General features: G+C 34.9%; 1 protein-coding gene across 1 annotated transcript in view; it reads left to right on the forward strand.

The window, feature by feature from the left end:
• Nucleotides 1-10587, forward strand: part of stradb (STE20 related adaptor beta) — a 16000-nt gene extending 5413 nt beyond the window's left edge. Inside the window, exons 5-13 of the mRNA XM_016268154.1 lie at nt 3538-3634; nt 3749-3870; nt 5834-5942; nt 6027-6150; nt 6227-6398; nt 7756-7860; nt 9574-9596; nt 9828-9870; nt 9973-10587. Coding sequence (XP_016123640.1) covers nt 3538-3634; nt 3749-3870; nt 5834-5942; nt 6027-6150; nt 6227-6398; nt 7756-7860; nt 9574-9596; nt 9828-9870; nt 9973-10128 — 951 coding nt within the window. The 3' untranslated portion in view covers nt 10129-10587. The remainder of the gene's footprint in view (nt 1-3537; nt 3635-3748; nt 3871-5833; nt 5943-6026; nt 6151-6226; nt 6399-7755; nt 7861-9573; nt 9597-9827; nt 9871-9972) is intronic.
• The last annotated feature ends 2534 nt before the right edge of the window (nt 10588-13121 follow it).

Below are 13121 nucleotides of genomic sequence, written 5' to 3' on the forward strand. Positions count from 1 at the left end.
TTATTGTGATGTTTTTATCAGCTGTTTGGACTCTCATTCTGACGGCACCCATTCACTGCAGAGGACCCACTGGTGAGCAAGTGATGCGATGCTACATTTCTCCAAATCTGATGAAGAAACAAACTCATCTATATCTTGATTAGCCTGAGTGTGAGTAAATTCTCAGCAAAGTTTAGTTTTTGGGTGAACTATTCCTTTAACGTCATAAAGAAATGTTCCGGGTTCAGTTTGTAAAAACAAACAAAAATTGTTTCATGTTTTGCGTCGAAAACGGACAATTCCTTTAACCATGAGTTAATCACACATGGCAAGGCTGACTCTGCACCGCAGCATTTCCATAATCATCTCCTCCTTTTGCCGTGTCTTTGCCCTTCAGCCCACCCTTGCTCAATTCATGCATATTCATACTGTGGATATTGTCGTATTCATCTCCATATTCATTTGTGGGGTGGGGGGCGTGTCTCATGTCTCCTCCCCTCTTCCCCTCAGGACTGCACCTGTATCTCCTCCCACTCACAAGTCCAGCCCATCAGCATAGAGGAGCAGTATGAAGACATCAGCCGGCAGTGCTCGGTCAGTAGAATCTAACAATAGAGCCCAGTGTGAGCTTCAGTGTGTTTGAAGGTAACAGGCATTGACTTTTGTCTTCTTCAGACGAGCCATTCAAGAGAGATTCACACTGACACCGATTCAATTACTGCACTACTGTGGGCCGTTAGCGGGATTGAGGAAAAATTCAGAATTTAGGAGCTGGTTCATGTTGGAGGGAGAATTTGAATTTGTCACAAAACACAGTGCGTTGAAATAACGTTTGAATAGGAACAATGGGAAATATGCAAAATCCAAATGACATATCATATACACTACCGTTCAAAGGTTTTGGGTTGATAGTGTTTTGAAAGAAGCCTTTTATGCTCACCAAGACTGCATTTATTTGATCCAAAATACAGTAAAAACGGTAATATCGTGAAATATTATTATAATTCATGTGATATATTTTAAAATGTAATTTATTCCTGTGATCAAAGCTGGATTTTCAGCATCATTACTCCAGTCTACAGTGTCACACGATCTTCAGAAATCATTCTAATATGCCGATTTGCTGCTCGAGAAACATTTCTGATTATTATCAATGTTAAATACAGTTGTTCTGCATAATATTATTGTTGAAGGATTTTTGATAAATAGAAAGTTCAGAAGGATAGCATTTATTTGAAATATATTTTTGTAACAATATACAGTAAATGTCTTTACTGCCACTTGATCAATTTAATGCATCCTTGCTGAATAAAGATATTTATTTCTTAAAATACTTTTTTATTTCTTTCCAAGAATATAACCGTTGATGATTATACTGCATGGCAACAAAAATAAATAAATTAATCAATTAATACTGATTGATAAATAAATACTGAAAATACTTTTTTTTTGTGTGCAAAATGTACAAAATGTTTATTGCATTGTATTTAGGTAGTTCTTTAAAAATATTTTTTTACATCAAAATCTGGAGTAAATTCTGGGAAATTACAGTGAATGTTTTCCCACTATCATTTGCAATAAACAAATATATAAATTCAATTATTTTGGAAATGCCCCGTATTCCGTTAAATTTCATTTTCTGCTTCTATGAATTCAAATAAAAACTATTCAGAAATTGAAACGCACTCTGAATGACACTTATTTGAGTATTGTGCCATTTGTAGTTCGTGTTTGTCTGCTGTATGAGACTGTATCAGTAGATCACTTTGGTAGTTGCTGCATCATAGTTTGTCGCATTGCCGTCGGCCGCTGTTGCCCACGTCGCCTCAAATCACACACAGACTCTGATTTCAAATGAATGACTTCCGTTTGCTTTGCCGCTGCAAATAGCTGTCAGTGTGAAAAGCCTTGTAGGATATGAGAGAGCACAGTCACGCCAGTGAAACATCATCGCATAATCACAAACTCCAGTGAGCTTCAGGTTGTGCTCAAGTTTGATCTGAGTGGATCCATTGTATTGGGCATCACAAAGCAGTGCTTCTGTTCCATCGTTCTGGATGAAAGCTCACTTGTGCTGTTGTCCTGTGTTTTTGGCTGAAGGGATACTGTGGGTTGTCTTTAGATTTTCTCATCCTGTGGCAGAAATATTTGGTGTTTGACTGCAGTGATCTTGGCAACTTTCCCATTCATGGTCTAAAGAGGCTTTTCCAAAAATGCTTCAAACGTTATAGGCTTAAGAACTTAAAGTCTAAAATGTTGACATGTTTATAGAAGCTACCTGAATAATTACGAATCTAGTTTAATGGCACAGTGATTTGAATATAACTCTATCACCCCCTAGAGTTCTCAGCTATGTAATGCATGTCAACTATGAATTGCAATATTACAAAATTATTCAAAGCAAAAAACCTGGAGGTTCAAGACTTGTACTTATGAAGGATTGAATGAGCTCCAATAAAGCATTATGGACTGTGTAATTAATTACTATGTTTAATATACATTTTGAAAAATGTCTTATTTGAAAGCACTGCTACTGTGGTTCAATGGCACTAGCAGCACCAAAGCTGTGTTTGATTCGCAGGGAATGCATGAACATGAAATTTATATGCCATTTCTGAAATGCTTTTTATGTTATTCCCTCATTTCAATTGATACCTTGAAATATTCTACACCCACTAACCTCCATCTTAACTACAAATATTCTGATCTGCAAAAGATCCGTGTTTCTCAGTAGTGTTATTTTAGTATTATAATATACTATTATAGTTTTTACCAATATTTTGAATGAGCTTTTATTTTTATATTTTAAGTTTTAATTTTAATTGATTTTAAATAATTAATTTAATTTGTATTAAATAATGGTGTGTATTTATTTATTTAGTTTAGTTTAATTTATTTTCTCAATTTGATTTATTTCCAATCAGTAATTTTTTGTTTGTTGCCAAGGCAACATTTCTCATTTTCATTTATGGTTACACTTTAGTTTAGGGAATACTACTCACTATTAACTGGTTGCTTATTAGCATGCATATTACTAGCAAATTGGCTGTTTATTAGTGTGTATAAAGCACATATTAATGCCTTATTCTGCATATATGACCATATTCTACATCCCTTATCCCTAAACATAATTACTACAACAACAAAGTTTATTAAGGGCAAAACTCTGTAAAGTCCTACCATATTTATATTTATTTCAGTTTTATTTCAATGAACAATTTTATTTTATTTTTTTTGTAAGTTTTGGTTTACAATAATAGCACTTTTTAATAAAACTGATCTGAGGCCAGAAAACAGAGGCGACTTCATCCATGACCTTTCCATCTCCAGTCTCTGGAAGCAACAGTTCCTCTAGCATCACATTAGTGTTAGGCACAGGACAGGAACTGTCTTATTATGTTCTGTTTATATTTGATTCTTCCCTAGAATAACCCAGTAAACACGACCAGCATTGTGTGGAGTGTTTTATCAGGTAGAGTAGTGTGTGTGTGTGTGTGTGTGTGTGTGCTATATGTTTGTTCATGTGTGTTTGTGTGCTGTGTTATGTGTGTGTGACAGAGCAGTGATGTCTCTCCGTGTTCTGTGTTGACGGATGAAGATGACATCACAGATCTTTCCACTAACCCCGCCCACTATCAGCTGCTCTCACAACTGGGTAATGACCGTAACCTACTTTATACAGTATATGGTGTGTGTTAGCTACTCCCTGAAGTCTCATGTCTATATCATGTGTTTATATCGCTGTGTTTTGTCCTCTGTCTGTGGACAGGCCGGGGATTTAATAACCTCAGTCAGGTGAGCATGGCTCGACACACACCGTCTGGCCGGCTGGTGGCGGTGAAAAACACTAACCTGGATGAGTGTACAGAAGATGAGCTGCTGCAGCTGATGGTGTGTACATACTTATGAGAACATCACGCTGATTTCTACCATTTTAAAATGAAGCTGTATTGGATTGTAGTTTTTTTTAATAAAGCATGGCATATTAAATTGTAGTCATTTTTTTTATTATCACATTGTCTATTGAAACTTTGATAACTTTTTGGGGGGGGTAATTGTTCATATTTGATACATCAGGCTTTTATGGAATTGCATTTACAATCTTTGCAGCATTTCTGTTGATTTATGTATTTATTTATTTAATTGTGAAATGCTCATTTATTATAATTGTGTGCGTGCAACATCATTATTCTAAAATAATAAATAAAGTAAATATATGTAATTTATATATTGTATACTGTATATATGATACATTTATAAATGATATAATACATTTTATGTGTGTGTGTATATATGTGACCCTGGACCACAAAACCAGTCATAAGGGTCAATTTATTTTTAAATTGAGATTTATGCATCATATCAAAGCTGAATAACTATCCGTTGATGTATGGTTTGTTAGGATAGGACAATATTTGGCAGAGATGCAACTATTTGAAAATCTGGAATCTGAGGGTGCAAAAAAATCTAAATATTGAGAAAATTGCCTTTAAAGTTGTCCAAATGAAGTTCTTAGCAATGCATATTAGCAATCAAAAATGAAGTTTTGTTATATTTACGATAGGAAATTTACTAAATATGTTCATGCAGCATAATATTTATTTAATATCCTAATTATTTTTGGCATAAAAGAAATCAATAATTTTGACCCATACAATGTATTTTTGGCTATTGCTACAAATATACCCCAGCGACTTAACACTGCTTTTGTGCTCCAGGGTCACACATATATATATATATAAAATGGGCTAAAATAAAAGGAATGAATGAATAGCGACTTATGACTGCTTTTGTGCTCCAGGGTCACACATATATATATATATAAAATGGGCTAAAATAAAAGGAATGAATGAATATATATAGTCGTTTGACAGCACTAATATATATTAGTGCTGTCAAACGATTAATCGCATCCAAAATAAAGGTTTTTGTTTACATAATATATGAGTGTGTACTGTGTATATTTATTATGTATATATAAAGACAAACACGTGCATGTTTATATTTAAGAAAAATATGATGTTTATATATTATATATATTTATATTAAATAAAAAATATAATTATATAAATGTATATACATGTAAATATTTTCAAAATATATTCAGTATGTGTGTGTATTTATATATGCATAATAAATAAACACAGTACGCATACATACAGTAGTCAAATTTTTTTTCTAAAACCTCAAACCAAAATGCGTTCTTGTCAACTTTGATTAATTGTTTTGATCCACTTCAAATGTTGACTACTGTATATCATATAAAAAAAAACTTCTATTTTGAATGCGATTAATCATTTGACAGCACTAATATATATATTTGAAAATAATATTTATATTATGTTTACAAGAGCATTGTTGAAGTGAAAATCAATTACATTTTAATAATGAAAACATGTTGCATACATAAATATGTATATAATAAAAAAAAAAATTTTTAGTTTAATGTTACATGGAACTGTTTTCATAGGGACTGTTGATGTATGGAGTAAACTTCCAAAAATGCCAAAATAAAAAGAATAAATAAATAATAAAAAAGTAGCCTATAAGACTTATATTTTACGTTTTTTTTAAAAGCCATTCCATGAAACAGATTGACAATAATGTCATTATTCGAAGCAAATATAACAGCATTTGGGTTCGCAACAATATGAGAGGGAGTAAATAATGACGGAATGCTAATTTTTTGGAATGTGTTAAAGCAATAGTTTCTGTCATTCTGTCATTATTTGCCCTTGTAATGATGATTCAACTATTGCTTTAAGAGGACTGACTGTATTTGTGGGACATTTTCAGAATTTTAGAAGCGTACACACAAATCTTATGCATTTATAGTTATGTGTATTATTTGCAGAATGAGGTTCTGCGGTCCAGACTGTTCCGTCACCCAAACCTGCTGACGTCCAGACTGGTGTTCAGCTCGTGCTGTCAGCTCTGGGTGCTGTCTCCTCTCATGAGCTACGGTAAGAGTCACCTGGAATTCACAGAACATCCTCTTTCTTTTCCCATCCTTGTTTCATTTCCCTCTCCGCACACGTCTCATTCAGGTTCTGCAGACTCTCTGCTCAGGTCGTATTTTCCGGACGGAATGAGCGAGTCTCTGATAGCGTACCTGCTGTACGGGGTGCTCCGAGCGCTGGAGTACCTGCATCACATGGGTTACGTGCACAGGTGAGCACACGATGACTGTTTCACAGTGACGAGAAACCCGACTGAATGTGGTCTCCTCACCTGGTGTGTCCTGCAGGGGTGTGAAGGCGAGTCATGTGCTGCTGTCAGCTGAAGGCCGTGTGTGTTTGTCGGGGCTGCAGAGTGTGTACAGTCTGATGAAGGATGGCAAGAGGATGAGAGCCGTGTTTGACATGCCTCAGCACAGCCCGTCTCTGCTGCCCTGGCTGAGTCCGGAGCTGCTGCGACAGGTGACGTTCACACACCGTCCACACGTGAAAGCTGTTCCCAACAGTAGCGTTATAGACTGTTTATAACAAAAAACTAGGTATAAACAGCAAGACAACTTTTACAAATTATTTCAAAATTATTACAAATAAAAAAAAAATTAACTTGATTAGATTGTGGCACAGGTATTCTAAATGTGAAAAATGAGCACGCACAATTAAACATCCAAAACGATCTCATATACACGCTATCATTCTTTTTTTTTTGAAGAAGAAATTAATACTTTGTTTAGCAAGGACACATTAAATTGACCAAAACCGACATTATTTATTAATGTGACAAAAGATTTCTGGAGTAATTATGTTGAAAATGCCATCTCAGGAATAAATTGCATTTTAAAATATATATTGAAATAGAAAACTAAATACAAAATATTGTAAAATAATATTTTACAATATTACTTTTTTGCTGTATTTTTGATAAAAATGCAGATAAATGAAAAAAAAAAAAACATAAATAAATCTTACACACCGCAAACTTTTAAACTAACTTACATACTTTATTTATTAATTTTAACATCCTTTATTTCAGTGAGTTATTTCAACATTTCTCATTTACGTTTAACAAATCTTATCAAACGCTTACCATTTTTTATTTTATTTTATTTTTCAACTTTAACTTGATGTACTAAATTATCTTGAAACTAAAACTGAAATAAATTAATAAATAATAATAATAAAACCTATATAGACAAAAAAAAACTAAATTTACAAAAATGCACTACAAATTAAAATGAAAACAGAATATATATATATATATGTGTGTGTGTGTGTGTGTATATATGTATATAAAAAGTTTCTTTGAAAATGTATACTAATTTCTTAATACTAAAATAACACTGAGAAGAATACATTTTAAAAAATCACTAATATTGGCTGATAACTGATATATTACTAATAAATTGTACATTCTTATTTATAAGGCCTGGTCAACATCAGTTCTAAACATTGAGCTTCATGAGAATTTATGCTGGTTTTTTTTGTGTCTCTCTTTCTGTGATGAAGGATCTTCACGGCTATGTAAAAAAAACTACATTTACAAAAATGCACTACAAATTAAAATGAAAACAGAATATATATATATGTGTGTGTGTATATATGTATATAAAAAGTTTCTTTGAAAATGTATACTAATTTCTTAATACTAAAATAACACTGAGAAGAATACATTTAAAAAAATCACTAATATTGGCTGATAACTGATATATTACTAATAAATTGTACATTCTTATTTATAAGGCCTGGTCAACATCAGTTCTAAACATTGAGCTTCATGAGAATTTATGCTGGGTTTTTTTGTGTCTCTCTTTCTGTGATGAAGGATCTTCACGGCTATGGAGTGAAGTCAGACATCTACAGTCTGGGAATCGTGGTGTGTGAGCTGGTCAGTGGCAGAGTGCCATTCCAGGACATGCCGCCCACTCTGGTACTGCAGTTCTTCTACTTAAGTCTGAAGTAATGAATTTAGGTAAAGGGGTGCAGAGCCAGTGGTGGTTTTGTCGGCAAACATTAATGCCTTGAATTTTATGTGTATTTTTTTGGTAACCAGTGCAAATTGATAAACAGAGGTGTGACGTGCATTCTTTTCGGCTCGTTAAAAATTAATATTGCTGCCGCGTTCTGGATTAATTGTAAAGGTTTGATAGAACTGGCTGGAAGACCTGCCAAGAGAGCATTGCAATAGTCCACCCTAGACAGAACAAGAGCTTGAACAAGGAGTTGTGAAGCATTTTCCGAAAGAAAGGGCCTGATCTTCTTGATGTTGAATAAAGCAAATCTGCAGGACCGGGCTGTTTTAGCAATGTGGTCTGAGAAATTCAGCTGATCATCAATCATAACTCCAAGGTTTCTGGCTGTTTTTGAAGGAGTTATGGTTGATGTGCCTAACTGGATGGTGAAATTGTGATGAAACGATGGGTTTGATGGAACCACAAGCAGTTCTGTCTTAGCCAGGTTGAGTTGAAGGTGATGATCCAGTAAGAAATGTCTGCTAGACAAGCTGAGATGCGAGCAGCTATCGTCGGATCATCAGGATGGAATGAGAGGTAGAGTTGAGTGTCATCAGCATAGCAGTGGTATGAAAAGCCATGTTTCTGAATGACAGAGCCTAGTGAAGCCATGTAGACAGAGCAGAGAAGTGGTCCAAGAACTGAGCCCTGAGGCACCCCAGTAGTTAGATGTTGCGACTTGGACACCTCACCTCTCCAAGATACCTTGAAGCACCTATCTGAGAGGTAAAACTCAAACCGCTGGAGTGCGGTTCCTGAGATGCCCTTTGCCCATAGGTTTGACAGGAGAATCTGGTGGTTAACCATGTCAAAAGCAGCAGACAGATCCAGCAAGATAAGTATTGAAGATTTGGAATCCGCTCTGGCCAGTCTTAGGGCTTCAATAACTGAGAACAAGGCAGTCTCAGTTGAATGTCCACTTCTAAAACCAGACTGGTTGCTGTCGAGGAGGTTGTTCTGTGTGAGAAAGGCAGAGACTTGGTTGAGCACAGCTCGTTCAAGTGTTTTTGCAATGAAAGGAAGAAGGGAAACTGGTAGGGCTGTGCAATTAATCGCATGCGATTGTCATGCGCATCTCATCAGTAAAGCCGGTTTCATGATTGGTAGTAAATCTCCATCACGTGCTTTCAGATGGAACGGCATTTAATACACAGAGCCTTAGTTCACTGACAAGCTAGGTGATATTGTGTTCATAATCGAATGCGATTCATCTGTGAGTATGAATGCGATATTGCCTAATTGTCAGTGAACTACGGCTCTGTGTAGTGAATGCCGCTCAATCTGAAATCAGGTGATGGAGATTTACTACTAATCACGGGACCGGCTTTACTGACGAGATGCGCATGACAATCGCATGCGATTAATTGCACAGCCCTAGAAACCGGTCTGTAGTTCTCTAAAAGACATGGGTTAAGGGTTTCTTAAGTAGTGGGGTTATACGAGCCTGTCTAAATGCTGAGGGAAAAACACCAGTGTGAAGGGATGTGTTAATGATGTGAGTGAGTGCAGGTACAACTGCAGGAGAAATGGCTTGAAGGAGATGAGATGGAATAGGATCAAGCGGACAAGTAGCAGGATGATTAGAAAGGATGAGTTTTGGAGACTTCTGCCTCAGAGAGTGAAAAGAAGGATGTGAACGAGTGTATGTTTGCTGGTAAGATGTGCTTGACTGATTGTGGTGTGGAAAATTGTGCACTGATGGTTCATCAGCTGTTAGAGTTGGAGGAAAATGTTTTAAAGAGCATGCAAGAGTTATATATATACATAAAATGATAAAATGTAAATTTTGCACCCTGTCCAGAGCTGATGAAAATATCTAAAATATAAAAATAAACCTTTTTTCCTTTATTGAACCCTGTGTATTATGTGTGTGTTTGTCATTCAGGCCGTCTGCGACAGCTCTCCTCACTCATCCCTTCTTCAGACAGGTACATTCAGCCTTTCATCAAGCTGTCATAAACTCGATCCTGTCTTCAGTCTTACAGTGTTGCCTAAAGTAATTCATGTATTGATCTGTATTGATCTTCCAGGTGAAGAAACACACAAGGGACTCTTTCCTCAGTTTGATGTATCCGGCCGTGCCAGTGTCTTGTCCTCCAGGCACGCCTCCATCCGAAACGCCCACCCAGACCTGCAACGCGCCGTCACCCACCGAACCAGAGGACGGCATGTGGGACTTCTCCTAAACCTCGCTGCCTGTTTCTGTCTCCATCTCGTCTGTTTCTTGTCCATTTCTCACCCATTTCTCCATAAGTATATTCCGTATTAATCCGTCCTAACCAGCTGCTAGATTTAGTCATTTTGCTGTTAACTTGGTTTGTATTTGTCACCTCATACTACGGTAGCCCCAACCACAGTGAAATCTCACTAAATCCCATCTATATATGGACCAAAGTGTTGATGACATCATCTTGCACTCATGGGCATATCTACATTTTTAGCCAATCAAATGCTCTCTAGAACGAGCACATACCAGCTGCCTAGACTTTTCCCGACTAGCAAGAGCAAGTAAAAACTCGTAGTTGATGGCTGTGACTTAAACTAAAAGCCTATTAGCTTGGGCTGCACGATTCATCAAAATAAAACTGAATTTGTGATACAGTCTGTTTATTAAATCTCAGACTGCTTTTAATTGATTAAACATATGTCTTTCTTAAATACTTGATGTTTAATTTTACAGTAAATATGACAATACTAATATTTCTTACTTGAATAATTATTTATCAATAATCATGATAATAATAATAAAAATAATAATATTGTTTTTCTTGAACACTATTTTAATTTTACTGTGAATTATTATTATTATTATTGAGAAATAAAAATTATTCAATTAGAAATATTAGTTTTTATTTCACAGTAGAATTAAAAATAGCTATTTTTATTTCTCAATAATAATAATAATATTGTTTTCCTTAAATACTCTTATTTTAATTTTACAGTAAAATATTGCAATGCTAATTTTTCTTATTTGTTTAAAAATATATAATAATAATAAATTATGTATATTATATTCATCGTTATATGTAATAACAAAATTCTTGGCAAAGTTGTGCAGCCCTATAAACAAGCACGGCAAACCTGGGGGTTTTTAATCACAATTTTTCACAATCATGCAGCCCTACTATTAGCTATTTTTAAACAAGCATTTTTTTATATATGTCCCACCCAACTTTCTGTAAAATACAGGAAAGAAATCGCACTGTCAAGCCATTTGATTGGTCACTTCATGCAACATTTTCTCTTTTATTATGGACAGAAAAATGACACACTCTGTGACTAGTGTCTTATTCCATGCTGTATGCTCATAAGTATGCTGCACATTTTGGCCAATGTAGTAGGTCACCCAAGTATTCCATGCATACTGCCGCACATACTGTTAGTATGCTATTCTGAATTTAAACCATGTCAGTGTGTGATCAGAGCTTCCTGTTTGATGAACTAACTGCAAATCACTGGATTTGATCCAACTCAGATGAGTGAGGTCATCAAACTGAGCCATGAATGCAGGAGCCAGATATCATTTTGTGTGTGTGTGTGTGTGTGTGTAAGTCATTAGTGCATCACCCACTCAACCTGTGCCAGTGAACATGTGGGTGTGTGTACAGTACGTGTTTGTGTGCATGTATTTCTGTGTTCAGATATCCACAAGCCTCCTCTTGCTCTGAATGAAGAAACTGCACGTTTGAATCCTGTGAAGAAACAAACCAAAACATCAATGCTGTGCTGTTCAACCGCTCGTCAACACTGCCTCAACCCAATCCAGATGAAACTGAAGGACTGAGCAGCTGTAACTGTGACTGATATTATATTTACTGATTTTTTAAAAAACATGTTAACTGTATTTAGACGTGATAAATATATTCTTACTCTATTTCATAACTCTTTGGTGTCCTGTCATTTGGTTTTAATATATAAATGCAGTAGAGTCAAAGTGAAATTCTAAAAGTTCCTGCCAATTAAATAATTATATATATCGTTTTTTAAATAATATTTCTTACCTTATTTCCCTTGTAATTTTGCGAGCTTATTTAATTCGGTGAATTTTACTTTTAAACTCTCAAAAACATTTAATTTCCAGGAATTTGTTTTGCATTTGACAAACTTTTATTTACTGCACCAAAGCATTTCTGGCCAGCATGGGATGGTCATATATTGTCAAAATAGTCAAAATCATCATAAAATAAATAGATCCTGCATTTTTTTAACATATCATGCTTGCAAAAACCAATATATTTCATGTCAAGGTAACTTAATCTTTACAAAAGTACATGAATTATAGATTTACAAATAACGACGACCGAATTATTGAGGCTTAATTTAATAATCTTACCATGTTGATGGCATCTTATTAGTATTAATTAGGCAAGGTCATGTTTATACAGTGAGTTGTTATACATGTTTATCTGATCGGCATACGTTGGCACGTGAACGCTAGTCATTTGGCGAATTGCTGAAGTTTGTTTATGAATATTAATTTGATTACGTAACAAAACACCCCGGCCCGACTGCATGATAAATGTGTATATGCATTGTTAATTTATTCATATTGCTGGCAAAATTTTATATACATAAACAAAAATGCTTAAATTCATCCCCAATATTTAAGGTATTTTTAGTGGAATTTGATTGTTTTATATCTTCTCTGAAATTGTTAAAAAACAAAAGTCTTTAACGTTTAAAATATTATGACGTTATAATTAATTATGACGATTTTCAGTTCCCGTTACTAATTAATGTCACGCTTTGTATAGCACTGACTGTCATGCTATGCTCTGTTTGTTATTTGTTCTATTTTCATTAATAATAATAATAATACAAAAAAAATGAGGGGTATGTAAAAAATATTTTCAGTATGTCTTCAGTACGAAAACTGTATATTACTTAGTTTAGGCCTTCTTGACTTTAATGTGAATCTTTTAGATACATTTTTAGATTTTTATTAACTAAATTAAATAGTCTAAAAACAAACCAACTAAAATATCAGTTATAAAATACGACTGTAAAAAAAAAAAAATCTCAAGGAAGCGTACGCAGCAACGTAAGCATGATGTAATTAATATTCATTAGGCCAAGCCTTTGAGGGATTGGTCGTTTCGCTAGTTTCAGCCACGCCTTTGCGAGCTCCACATAGGCAACGTAAAGGAGTGCGGCCTGTCGTAAAACATCTAGGGAAGAA

The sequence above is a fragment of the Sinocyclocheilus grahami genome, unplaced genomic scaffold, assembly GCF_001515645.1.
Source record: "Sinocyclocheilus grahami isolate Dianchi unplaced genomic scaffold, SAMN03320097.WGS_v1.1 scaffold43.1, whole genome shotgun sequence".
Taxonomy (NCBI): domain Eukaryota; kingdom Metazoa; phylum Chordata; class Actinopteri; order Cypriniformes; family Cyprinidae; genus Sinocyclocheilus; species Sinocyclocheilus grahami.